Source organism: Polyodon spathula, chromosome 11, assembly GCF_017654505.1.
Source record: "Polyodon spathula isolate WHYD16114869_AA chromosome 11, ASM1765450v1, whole genome shotgun sequence".
NCBI lineage: Eukaryota > Metazoa > Chordata > Actinopteri > Acipenseriformes > Polyodontidae > Polyodon > Polyodon spathula.
In genome coordinates this window covers 11032827-11046562 of record NC_054544.1, presented here as the reverse complement: position 1 = coordinate 11046562, position 13736 = coordinate 11032827, and the positions used below count along the sequence as shown (strand labels likewise).

The 13736-nt window shown below is 36.9% G+C and overlaps 1 protein-coding gene across 4 annotated transcripts in view; it reads right to left on the bottom strand.

Annotated features, from left to right (window-relative positions):
- Positions 1–743: 743 nt before the first annotated feature.
- The window catches only part of LOC121323650 (protein TANC1-like), a 136896-nt gene continuing 123903 nt past the window's right edge, over positions 744–13736 (bottom strand). For 2 of the 4 annotated variants that reach the window (XM_041264827.1, XM_041264830.1), the window contains 9 exons: positions 9382–9515; positions 8935–9058; positions 8508–8683; positions 7430–7562; positions 6492–6521; positions 6299–6390; positions 5742–5888; positions 4795–4895; positions 744–4567 (listed from right to left, as the gene is read on the bottom strand). In XM_041264827.1, coding sequence (XP_041120761.1) covers positions 3109–4567; positions 4795–4895; positions 5742–5888; positions 6299–6390; positions 6492–6521; positions 7430–7562; positions 8508–8683; positions 8935–9058; positions 9382–9515 — 2396 coding nt within the window. In that variant the 3' untranslated portion in view covers positions 744–3108. The remainder of the gene's footprint in view (positions 4568–4794; positions 4896–5741; positions 5889–6298; positions 6391–6491; positions 6522–7429; positions 7563–8507; positions 8684–8934; positions 9059–9381; positions 9516–13736) is intronic. The other 2 variants (XM_041264828.1, XM_041264831.1) reach the window with 1 other exon arrangement.

The following is a 13736-nucleotide window of genomic DNA, read 5'->3' as shown; positions in this document are numbered from 1 at the left end:
AATGTATTACATCCCACCCATATACTGACTGTAAACTAGTTTTATCTTGGGGAAAACAGATCTAACTGAATATTAATTTCAGTTCTAGTCTTGTGCATGGATGCAGGCAATATGTATGTAAACAATTACTATGTTACCCATTAGACAATATTGATGGAGCCATTACAAAGCAATTACAATCCGTTTAAAGGAAACTACTTTAGACATTTAGGACAGAACTGCTTGTTGAGGTCACAGTTACTCTATGGAAGTACTAATTCTGATGAGCCTTTAAGTAATGTCCACTGTATACTGTTACAGTATAAAGTAAAGTATTCCTTAGTCAATCAAGGTACGGGGACTGACACAGACATGTGTTACTGTAAGTATACTATATTAACCATAAAAGCCAAAACAAAGTAGCGTATGTTCAGTTCCTTCACATTAAAGAATAGAACTTAGATAATGTATTTTCATTATGGCTACATTTTACAATTTTAGCACACTTTTCAAACCTGAAGGAAATTCATTCAGTCATTTAGAACATGAGGGGGGGCGAGATATTGGATCTGCCAAAGTCTATGTCACTCAAGTTTTTCATTGGTGGGTGTTACCGTATAACTTTCAACTCAGTACAAAAATAATTTATATAGGTCTGGTGACTATATTTTGGCTGCTTGTCTCGCTGAATGCCATGTCTGTACAGCATGCTGTACTTCGTTATTACTTTTTTTTTTTTTTTTTTTTTTTTTTTAGCGATCCCCTTTCCAATGAAACTTGCTAATCACATTGTTTAGAACAGCTCATTATAATCTGGGGGTATATGGAAGCTGGCTGTATGACAATTGCTTGTCCAACAGTGATGAAACATGTTAAGCACCTTCTTTGGCACGAAATCAAGAAATCAAGCGCTACAATGCAAATGTATTTATATATAGATTTAGTTGTTAAATGTTTACTGGAAACTGAAGTTTGGTTGTATTTAATACTTTTTTTTTTATTTAAATTAAGGTTGATTTCACAAATTGATATTACAAAATTGGCTTTTAGTAATGTATTGTCAAATTAATGTTATACAGTAGTCACTACACCTTCATACCGCAAGTAAAATAATTACATTGCAACCACAGATAAGAGGCCATGCTATTTTCATTTAGCCTTAACAGTATTGCAAAAGCTAGTGAAATTATGACAATAGTTCTGTGAGAAAGGATCACCATAACATGTGGGAGCATGTTAAGGTGAAAATCTGCCTGAGTTGGCAGCCAATCTACAGTATATTAAGGTTATGTTATTGGATTTTCCTTGTATGATGATTCAAACACTTCTTGAATCAGTTGAAGTAAAAATAAATAGATTGTATGGCAGTAACAGTTGTCATGGGACCCACAAGTAATTGATGTATCTACAGAGAACTCTTCTGCTTTTAACTACTGTGCCATTTAAGAAGTACATACTATATCATAAAATAAGGCAACCCAGTTTACATCTTTTTCACTTAACACTTTAAGCATATGTGTTGTATTTGTTCTCGCTTGAGAGGTTATTAAATACTAAATATCACAGAGGCAAGGCTTCTTAATTCACTTATTTTGCAGGTGTACTGAATAAACTAAACAGACTGGGAACACCATAACAATGGGAACATAATTACAATACTCCTGTGTTTGTTATTTTCTAATGATTTTGACCACAGATAGGGTACCAAACTTGTGTTGTCACGGCAACTATCTTTTTAAAGGTCGGTCTCCTTGATTGTAATTAACGTTTCAATATTTTCCAGAAGTATACAGACTTTATTATTCTGTCACAAATGTTGTGCTGACAACAGTGAATCTTATACAATAAACACAACTCACTACACGCCTTCATGTAAAGTACATTTTTGTTGAAAAGTCTACACAGTTTTAAATCAGAAGCAGAGAGCAGCTGCTCGTGACTTGCCAGGCTTGTTTCACTAGTTTAATTGATTTTCCTGAACTTGTGTACAGGCTAGCCAGCAAATTATATTTTATATCGAAGCTAAATCAAAAAGAAATCTGACATATGAGACCGTACATTTTCCAGTGGGCGTTTTATTTGTCCCACATTGTCATGGCAGTACAGTTCTATTACAGTATGTGAGCACCGCTAATACAGCTCACAATACTGAAGACATTTTAGTAATTACAATAACATACATATTCAAATATAATAGCTGGTAGAAACTGAAACTGCTGCATGCACTTAAAACCAAAAGCCAGTCAAAGCCATTTTAAAAGTCTGAAAATGTGTAGCTGTGCAAAAAAAAAAAAAAAAAAAAAAACCTATAGAAAATATATTGCTTTTACAAATGATCAGGCAAGAGTAGCTGTAAATAAATTAATCTAGTTAGCAACATTAAGAAAGTACAGAAATTATTCAGTTTAACATTATATGGAATTTATACAGTGTACAAACATATACATGAGTAAGAAAACCAGGACCCTGGACCAGGACCCAGAACTATGCAAAACACCCTCAACTACACACACAAGTTTATTGACTACACTCAAATTAACCTTCTCTTAAAAGAATGAATTCTATTTTACAAAATTAGGATCAGTATCCTACTAGAAAACAAACACAAATGTATAACCTTTATCAATCTCCTGTTACATTACAACTGAATGGCACTCCAGTTTTACACTCAACCAGCACCATTCATTTTTATAATACAGAAATGATACATCTTTATGTTGTACCTAATCTCTAATAATGTATGATAATACCTTAATAATTCCATAAGCACCTGAAAGGCATATATTAACATATAAAGTGCCATTACTGTTTTGTTTGTGTTTACATGCCATAATGATTACTCAGTGCAATATTCAGCTTTGCTGAAATGTAGTACACATGCAATTCTGTAACAGAAGCATAATGGACCTATACACTCGTTAATAAAAAAAAAAGAAGCAAAACAGAGTACTAAGCTAAATACTGTTTGTGGTAATTATTTACAAAAAAATACAAATAGTTACTTGTAAAATATGTAACTCTAAATGCTAAGAAAACAAGTTAAAACTTAAACTAAAATTCCATTTTACATATTTTTTACAGGTACTTTTTAATCAACCAAGTGTTTAAGAAAATGGTTAAATAACAGACTTAGACATTAGATTCTATAAATGATCGCTTTGGTTTCATAGAAGCAACATGAATGATGGGAGTATCTCTTGCTATGTGAGACTGCTGTTTATTGTCTGGAAATGAATGTAGGACAGCCACAGCTGGCTTGGGTTCCTTGAAACAGGTGGCTTTTTGGCAGAACTTCTCCCCGAATTCCTTAGAGTGCATTCCATTGTGAAGGCTTCCCATAGGACCCTGAGATGGAGTTTTAATCTGGTCATGGTAAGCACTCCCTGTTTTGGCATAAGGTAGCTCAAAGTTAACTGCCTGTATCCCCCCTGTGGAAATGGTGTTTGTAACTAATCCTTCTGTTGAAAGGCTATGCCAGCTGCGATTCTGTTGAAGACTCTGCTGCAGTTGTTGAAACCTTGCAGTTTTGTCCATTATTCCCATGAATGGCGTTGGTCTAGGTTTGTGCTCTGCAGTCCCACTCTGACACTGCTTAGCCTTGTTGTCTACAGTGGTTTTAATTCGAACATCTGGCCCTTGAAGCTTTCCACTATCTGACAGACTGCTGCTGGATGCCAAGCTGCTGGTTGAACTGGAGATTTTCATACTGCTGGCCTGAGATGCCGACATTGTACCGGCAGACGGTTCCTTTCCCTTCTCCAGAGCACCCCCTGGAAGTCCTGGGCTTGTAGATGCCATTATGTCCAAAGAGGGTACAGAATGTGCAGATAACCTCTCTGCTGTTTTTGTCACATTGGAGAATGACTGGGGGGAGTGGTAGGACAGCATATTTTCAGCATTGGAAAGGTAGACATTTTGTGTGGAGGCCAGCCTTTCTCCATGACTGGTTCTTGAATCATCTGCACCTGAACACCCCAAATTGATACTCTCTAGGCCAGGACTGGGTTTTAGTACGCTCGAAATGTGCCTGCTTGGCAATGGGCTTGGCGGGGGGTACTGAGACTGCGACTTGTTTCCAGACCGCCCACCAGACTGCAAGGAGTTCATATGCAGATTAGTTTTGACTATCTGAGCCTGTTTAGTTGGCTGCTTGACCAGTCCTTGCTGGGCCAGTGGTTCTCGCAGGTATTTATGTCGGTTTGGAGGAGTCACAGGCCGGGGTTTCTGCTGGGAACCTGCTGCCCCATCATGAAGTGCTCTGTTCAACGAATATAAATTCTGTACATTCTGTGTTCTGTGCTGCGACTCGGCAGTTGCTTCCTCACGCTGAGAAATATTTTCCTCATCAACCTCCTCAAGCCCCAGTGTTGCCTGGCTATCCAGGCTCTGGTCCAGCACCTCCTCTTCTTCCTCATGGTCCGATTCGTTGCTCTGGGGTGGTAGGTTTTGCCCACCCGGCTGTTTCTGCTGGCTGTGCTGCAACTGTTTGCACTCGTCCTCCACTCGAACCAGCAGCCTCCTTATCTCACGGTTGTTTGAGCAGAGCTTTGCAGCCTCATGTAGATCTGCAAGGGCAGCAGCAAATTGCCTGAGAAAAGAAAATTAACAGTCAGTCTAAATGTGCTGTGTCAAAAAAACATTTTTTTATTATCAAACTGCTGGGGCTAGGTAATTAAACCTTCAAAATGCTTTACTAAAATGTTCCCAAGAAATTTAACAACTGTCATGGCATCATATTTCCATGTGCTATAGGAAGACTATTTCATAACAAAAAAAAACAAAAGAGCACATGCTATATATTTTTTTTGTTTTTACCTGCTACTTCTCTTGGCCCTTGCTCTGGCATAAAAGGCCTCATATGATTTGGGTTTCAGTTCAAGTGCCTTTGTAGCAAATTCCTCTGCCATGCCAAAGTCCTGTGAGAATTAAAATATAAACTTCAATCAGCACAGTTATGTTGAAGCAGTGTAGTTAAGGAATTGTTTTTTCTTTTTAACCTCATTTTGTGAGTAATGCAATGACTATTTTAGTACTAAATTCCAGCCACTTCCATTTTCTTTTTTTAATTAGCCAAAAATCCACAGGGTACAAACTGTTGAACAAAATGGACGGACAACTGTGCATGTAAACCAGACTTATGGAGACAGTTCTCTGTGCTGAAACACAGCAAGCAGAGGTTGTGAGCCATGTGTATGGTGTACGAGATTGTTCTTGTTTTTTAGACAAACTCCAATTTGACTTGTAATTTGCAGATGGGACCTGCTACCCTACAGCAGTTTTTCCCAACCCTGTTCCTGGCGGCACACCGTGTCTGCTGGTTCTTGTTCCAATGCAGCGCTCAATTGCTTAACTGAACCCTTCATTGAACTAATAGAGTGGTTAACTGGGCATTTCCCGTTATTTTCAAGCTCTTTGTTTGTTGATACAGTTCAATTAAGCAACTGAGCGCTGCGTGGGAACGAAAACCAGCAAACATGGTGTGCCACCTGGAACAGGGCTGGGAAACACTGCCCTAAAGCATACCCATAGAAGGCATCAGCTTGTTGAGGGGTGGCTATCTTTTCCTGTCAGTTTGATTTGAAGATACTGGTCATCTGTTGCAAACCCATGGTGAACTTTTCAGGGAATTACTTCCCTAGTATATAATCAACTTAATACCAATACATTTTGAACTTTCATTTAATGTTGGTAATCTAGAAAATAAACTGGAAGCTGGTTTAGTTGTACAGTTGAAAATATTTCAAATTAATCAAACTGCTTACGTTTGTTTTCCTGCGACATCTTGATAGGTTCAGGTACAGTGAAACCCTGAGTTCTCTGAAAGCTTTCAGGTCATCCCCAAATCCTTCTCGAGGAAACTTTCTCAAAGCATACTGGTATCTCTGAGCTGCCTCTTTCATCTTCCCTTTCTGAAAGTTCACACATGACATGTCATGAGATCTAGAGAAACACTCAAGATATTAAAAATGTTGTGAAACAAAACTGCCTTTCAGCCAGCACACCTTCACTCATCATCAGTCAGACAAAAAATGTATCTGTTAAGTCACAGATCAATCCCAGCATTTTGTGTGAAAATACAAATGTGTTATGCTAGTTATAATATGGACAACAATTAAGAATCAAGGATTTGTTTATTTTTATATGACAATATATATCAAGCATTTGACTATTAAAATGATCAAGATTTATTTTAACATCTGCATTGTTTTAATCAATTAGCATTCACATAACAATCCACCAACTAACTATTAAGGTTTGTTGATTAACAAGATTCTACACTATATGCAGTAAAATACCTCAAATACATTGATAATGCTACCTTATAGAGGCAATTTCCTTCTTCCATTAACTTCTGCAGTAGAATGATGAGAATATCAGGTTTGGAGGTTACCATTGCCCAGGCTGCATTACCTGTAAAATAAAAAGCCATTTTAGTTGCCCAAAATGCTCAAGATGGGGAAATTATATTCACAAGGTAATTGGTACTGAACAAAGTTACCTAAAGAAAGTACCTGATCGATCATAAGGAGAAGTTCTGTAGCCTTAAGAATATATTAGTGTAAGCAATTAAAAGAAAGAGAAGAGTAAGACAAAATTACAGAGAGTAAGACAATTAATGGACAGAGAAAGGAACTGTACATGCTAGAAGATAATGCAGAAGGCATCTTGCTTTTTTTCTCATTTATACATGTAATCTCGGCAATTGTAATTCCAATTGTAAATATCTAGGCTAGATTGTTAGCACATTTACATGCTTAGATAAAATGCATGCTCTTGGCTTAAAATGATATCTGAACTGTCAGAGTAGCCACAGTGAAACTGATCTGAATTAAGCCGTGTACCTTAACATACATTTACCACTTGAAAAAAGATCTAGCAGAAGTTAGATTCAAGTATGTTCTTTGCCCAATGCAAATTAAAACTAGGGAATATTTGGTATACCAGGACAAGATTATGGATATATGGGGATATGGAAATTCAAAAACGCAACTTTTGGAAAACTAAGTGCCCTCACTGTGACAGAATCTTAATGTTCGGCAATGCAAATACATAACAATATATTGAATTTGACAGGGAACTTGGACCTGATTGTACGTTAGCAGCTGTAATAGAAAATATCGACTTAGTTTAAAAAGATAAGCTTAAAGGGAAGGTCCAGAAACCTCTCTCCTACAGGTTGCTCATGCAAGACAATTCCTGACGTTCTATACGCTGAGAAGCCATACAATACAAGCAAAATGATAAAGGGAACATGGATTTGGTGTTACAAAAGGAAATCTTTGTTTTTGTCAAATCATAACCATTTATAACAGTATAATAAACTAGTGGAAGGATCTTTCTATAAACCCATGTACCTTTAAAAGCTCAATATTACAGAAATGTACTGTGCTACTAAACAGACCAATTTAGTTCTGTAATAAGGGGAAAAGTCAAAACAATGCCAGCTTACCCAGCTTTGCTCCTTTCTTTAGCAGGGTCACCACCACTGACGTGTTTCGACATCCAATAGCTCTGTCTAACGGGCGCATCCCACTGTAGTCAACATGCTCAATCACTGCACCTCTCTCCACCAAATAATGAACCTGCGTAGCAACACATTTATGATGAGTTGTTTTTTCTGCATGAGAAAGTCAACAGCTTGCATCTTTATTCGCCAGCTGGTCACAGATGTTGAGCGTTACCTGCTGCTGTCACTTGTCCAATTCATTATAACCTACAGACTTAATTATGATTTGGCAGTTAATGTGAAAAATACTTTGATTTTCAATATTTCTGGACTATACACTTTAGGACACCGTCACCCAGGTTTACTGTAAAATAACAACAAAAAACTCAACAACAGCATGCAGCTCCAGAGAGCTCACTGTGGTACCTTGGAGAATGATGTTTTAGATCCTCCAATGACCCTGCACAAACATAGCATAAAATGGCGTCTGTACTTATAAAGCCTTTGCATGCCAGTAAATGCCTGGCTGTCTGATGCATTATGAATACTGCTCTAGCACATATACAGAGGCCACTTCAGTTTTTCTGGCATGTTGACCACAAATGTCATGGACTGTAGCACATAGTCCTACAATTCAATTCTAATACCATGCTAATGAGTTATCTCTCAGGAAGGCAGCTGTAAAAGCATAACGGGGAAGGTTCTCAAAGCTTAATTAGCAAAATGCTTTTTTTTTTTTTTTTTTTTTTTTAAAAGGAAAACAAAAACAGATTCAATTATAAATCAATACCAAACCACTTCAAACTACTTACAAGCCCCTAAATTGAATGTCTTTGTTTATTTGTGGTTAAGTAAATTTAGGATGGGTTTTCCCTTGTGTAAAAAAAAAAACAAAAAAAAAAAAAAAAAACCAGAACAGCAAAATTCAGCAACCAAAACATTCAAGACAATTTTGATCTTTAACTTTTATACCTTATTTGATTAGGAGCAAGCTATTTTTAAATGTATTGCACAAGTGTACCATTACAGCGCAATGATGTAAACACAAGCTTGATTAAAACTAGTTGTTTTCTGTACTTACAATTTCAGCATCCCCGTAGAATGCTGCCAAGTCCAGAGGCGTCCTTCCATTCTTATCAGTATGATCTATGACTGCGCCTTTCTCAACCAGAAACTGCACCACAGCCTTGTGTCCTTTCAAGCATGCCCAGCTTAACGGAGTTAACCCCTCCTTATCCACAGAAGACAAGGAAGCACCTGAAACATGAAAGTGTTAAAAAGCTGCACACAAATATGTATATCACATAGCAGGGATGTTAAAGTGTAAAGCTAATATTTTTAAGTTTAAAATGTAATTTTCCTATACTACACACCACATGTGCTACATAATATAGTCACACATACTTGTGTATTATTTTTTATGGGCTGCAAGTATTCCACATATGTTTACAAGTTGAACACATTTATTCTTAAGACCTAAACATTTAACTAAACAGAATGAAACTCACCTTTTGAAAGCAGGAATTCCACAGTGCTCAAGTGGCCTTCACACGCAGCCACCATTAACAGTGTCCTGCCCTGCTTGTCACTTGTGTTAACATCCGCCCCATGCTGTAACAAAAGGTCAGCAATCTGAAAGAAATTATAAATGTGTGAAAACACGGCAGCCCTTGTTACCGTACATTAGACATACTGCCAATGTGTGACACTGAATTTAACTTTCAAATTTCTATTTGGTGCAGTAGAGAAAAGTGTCAATGTTGAATGGATCTATAAGTATTATTTGAGCAGACAGCAAGACAATTTCTGATACACTTATTTTAAATGTCACTGCTGTGAGCCAGCACAGACTTTCAAATAGACAATTTCTAAGAGCTCTATGCATGCGATTATACCAAACTAACAGCTTCTCTTTTTAATAACCAAAGCCCATGGATGCAGAAGTCATCTCATACCTGCCAGTGGCCCTGCCTCACTGTGCAGAACACTGGGGAGATGGCTCGCCGGTTCACCTGGTGCACCACACCGCCTCGCTCCAGCAGAAACCTGCACACTTCCACTCTACCTCGTCCTGCAGCTGCTGTCAAAGCTTAACAAAAACAAAAAAGCAAATCAACAACGTAATCCAGACCCAGAGAAACTTATATCATAATGAAGCAGATGCCACAGCAGCATTATGATAAGTCTGTAAAACATTTACACCTGTCTGTATGTGTTTCAAATGATTACATAAAAATTATAGTAAGCTTCAAAAGGGCGCTACAGTATGGTACAGGTTACAATCCAAATCCCTAATTTTCCAAAATGGTTTGGAGTATAATGTCATTTCTTTTGGCCAACAAAACTTCTTTATATATATATATATATATATATTATATATATATATATATATTATATAGTAATTAAAGTTTTAACCTTGTAGCTTCACAGAGAGAGGGAAAAAAATGCATCACCTCTTAAACCACCTGCATACCAGAAGGAATCATGCAGTTGTTATCTTAGCTATACTGTCTGATTATCTTACTTACTGTAAGGTTGACATGCAAGTGCAGGTACCAATTATGTTATCCTATGCCAAGGCTATACCATGTTTGGAAATCTGCTGTGCGCAAGAATGGTTCTTAACTTGCTTGTATATACAATAATAACTATGGCCAGGAATTCCGTCTATTCATCCTAGAACGCCCTCATATCTTCCAGATACACTATGGCATAGATCAGTCCTCCTTTGTCTCAGTACTCTAAAGCAGGGAAAGAATTGAAATGAGTAGCTGATGTGATGTGGAAAATATGAGAATGGCCCATTAAGGGAAAGCTAAACATGTTTGTCAGATGTTTGACTTGTAGCCAGCAAACTAAAAGGACAATGCTGTTTAGAAAAGGAAGTTAAAGCCAGACCAACATCAGCTTTAAAATGTACAGGAAAACTGAGACTGGGGTACGCTTTTTTTGTTGTTGTTTTTAAGCAAACAGAATTGATTTGGTGAGATTAATGTACCGATATGGATTGAAGGAAGAGGTAAAAATGCAAGTTTCTATGAAATACATAACTTTGCAAGGTTCTATAAGCTAAAAATGAACCTTGCAGATGATTCCATCAAGATTGCAGTTTTGTGTTCTAGAAGAATGGGACCTTGTAGACCCACGTCACGTGAATGTAAACAAAACAATATTGGGTACCCTACAGCCTCCAATATATAAATTAAAGGGGTTTGTTTTCTAATCATTTTAATATGTTTTGATACACAGATCAATACTCACTTCAAAGTTAAAATCACACACTGCTTTTCTGAAACATTAGATCTGCCCTTGAAACCATCTATTCTAAACATACAGTATGTACCTGTGACAGGGCAGCGGCAGGAAAGACACAGAAACAGAAGCTGCAGTTCAAGCGCCAAAGCGCACATTTAAACCCAAAACCAAACACAGGAACAAAGAAACTGGCACGACTGCCAAAATAAAGATTCAAACAAAACAATACTGCTGTCAGGATGGGCATTCACCTTCACTGAACAGTTACGCATAAACCAGTTTAACCCACAGGTTACACTCACCTAACTCCCTCTCCCAGACAAAGGATTTCTCCTCCCTTAACTACACGTGGCCACTCCCCAATTAGCACTGAATGACCACCCTTGCGATTGCTGGCTGGGACAGAGTTTACATTACCACACACACTGTTTACAGCAGCGGGGCTTCTTCCTTGCCATAGTACCTCTGTTGTCCTTGGCCTGTCTGTTATTGCATTTGGCACTCTGTACCAAAACCTCACAGATAAAGATAAGCACGAGACATAATAGTTACTCACAATAAAAGTGATCAAACTAATCTACCACACGTAGTAATTGTTGTTGCTGTTTTTATCCAAAATGTTCCTGCTGTAATCTTCACTTGATTATAAAGTAAAGGCCAATTCAACTCACATTTTTCTCATTATTCATTTTGTATTTGTCTTTCAATTCCAGCAACCATCATATCAACTATAATTACTTTCAGAGGTTTTAAGTACATCAATCCAGTATTCCATGACAAGAATATTAGAATAAAACACTGCAGATAAATTGGTAAAACTCTGATATGGCATAAAAGGATCAATTACTACTCATTACTTTAAAGTACCCTACAGTGAAAAGAAATTTCCCTTGCTTTTATCAACACTAGTGCACCAGTATTTCTGACACAAAATAGAAAAAAAAAAAAATATGGTCTGAAGAAAGGATAACAAACCCAGGCCAGTGCAACACAACCTGCTCAGTCTGCTCAGCTCTGCAGCTTCTGACAAAAGGTCTGCTCCTTCGCTAATGTAGGCCTAGGTCACTTCAAGTATAAAGATAACTTTAAATACACAACACCAAGACAACAAAACAGTTTTAAGTTTTTATTAAATTTCTGTTCTACCAACTAATACTACCGGCAGTTAATTTGTAAACATAAGACACAATCTAACAGCTTTGTTAAAAGTGACTTGCCTCTGTATTATAGCAACACGGCAATTTAAATGCAAGACCCCTCCTGCATGCCAAACAGAGGTCATTAATTCACTGTATTTGAAACAACAATTTATTCTGCTGATTTCACAGTGTAAACAATTGGTTGTACATGAACTAACTGTTAACAAATGTTTTTTTTCTGTGTCTGATTGTTGGGTTTTACAATATATTTACATTTTTTACAACATCAAATAATGTGTTTTCAAATTCTGGGAAACAGATCAAACACTTTGTTAACAACCTTATTTGCTTTCTCCTCACACAGATCACAGCTCTATCTTTCGGCTTCTCAAATCTATCAGAATGTTGCCTTCTAGGGAAAACATTGCTAGAATTAAATTATCTTGCAATTTCTTATATATAAACCAGTGGAGTTGAGATCACTGGAATAAGATTTGCTCTCACCAAGATAAAGCCCTAGAGTCGCACCATTCCTCCAAATAAAATTAAAGAAACAGTGCCAATATGATAAAGCAATTAAATATCCCTTTAAATATGAATACACTGCAAAAAAGAAATTTACGTTTATCTGTTGCTATATTAGGTTATCCACTATGAGTCTTAAATTCTTCTGATGAGAATGATTATCAATATAAGAAATGGTTTACAGGTGATGTATTTCATTTTTACTTTTGTTAAACTAGTACAGCTTTTGGTATTTATATCTCATTGACTTTCTTAGTTTATTAAGCTGTAGAATATGACCATATAAAAAAACAACAACAAAAAAACAGAAAACATTAATTGCTGCTGAAATCGATATAACAAGAATGATCTCCATGGTAATAGACAAAAAATGGTTCTACAATCATCATAAAAGCTGGCCTAAATGTAATTACATAATGAGAGTCTCTTATTATCCAATATCTAATTATAATTTTTGATCAGTCTCTGGGAACAAATTCAATTTCTTTCTCTCTGTAATATAATGTCTGTAATGGGGATTTTAAAATGATGCAGTAAGAATCTAATATTTTTGCAGGTAAAGAAATTTAAACACTGTGCAACAACAGGTGTAAAATGAACAGACTTGGCTGAAGACTTGCCAGTGGCAGATGAATGGTGGTTCCTGCTGAACTGAAGACTGTTTCGTTGTCTTGTACCAATGCCAGCTGTGAGCAATTACATCTCAATACCCGTTAAGTATCTGCCATTCTTTTTTTTTTTTTTCCTAATTGAGGTTCTTGTGCCACAGAAATCTAAAAGACGACGCTGGTACTGTAATATAGTTGTGCATGCAGATAACGTAGAAATAAATAAAGACTTGTGCTTGTCTGTTTGCGCCGTACTCTCTTGGTGTCAACAACTAGACTGGTACTAGATGCACAAGCTACAGTACAAGCTGCAGTAGACAAGGCTTATTTCAGCGTATAATACTATTTTACTAGCCCAGCCCCACGACACTTCCACTGTTCTGAAGCAAGCTACATTAGCAACGATTCCCTACATGAAGCTTTATTAAACACAGTTTTCAAAACAATTGTAACGGGATGCTTTTGCTGAAAGATTGTTGAATACATTGTTTCAATTAATCTACATCATAGCTAAAGTACTGAACACATGTTGGGTATTCTCTCTAGTCAACAAACAGAAGAGAACTAATACTTGCTATTTTAGATAATTTCAATTTAGAAAAGGACAGCGCTAGAAATTAAAACCTGCTCCTGCTGTTACTACCTTATCGCTTACAGAAAACAGACTGGATAAACTACTGAGGTAAAGGGAATGGTGGCAGAGGCAAAATACTCCTCAAATGCTACACAGACTGATAAGGCTCCTTGTTTCCAACAGAGTTTAAAGCTTTCCACCTGAGAAAA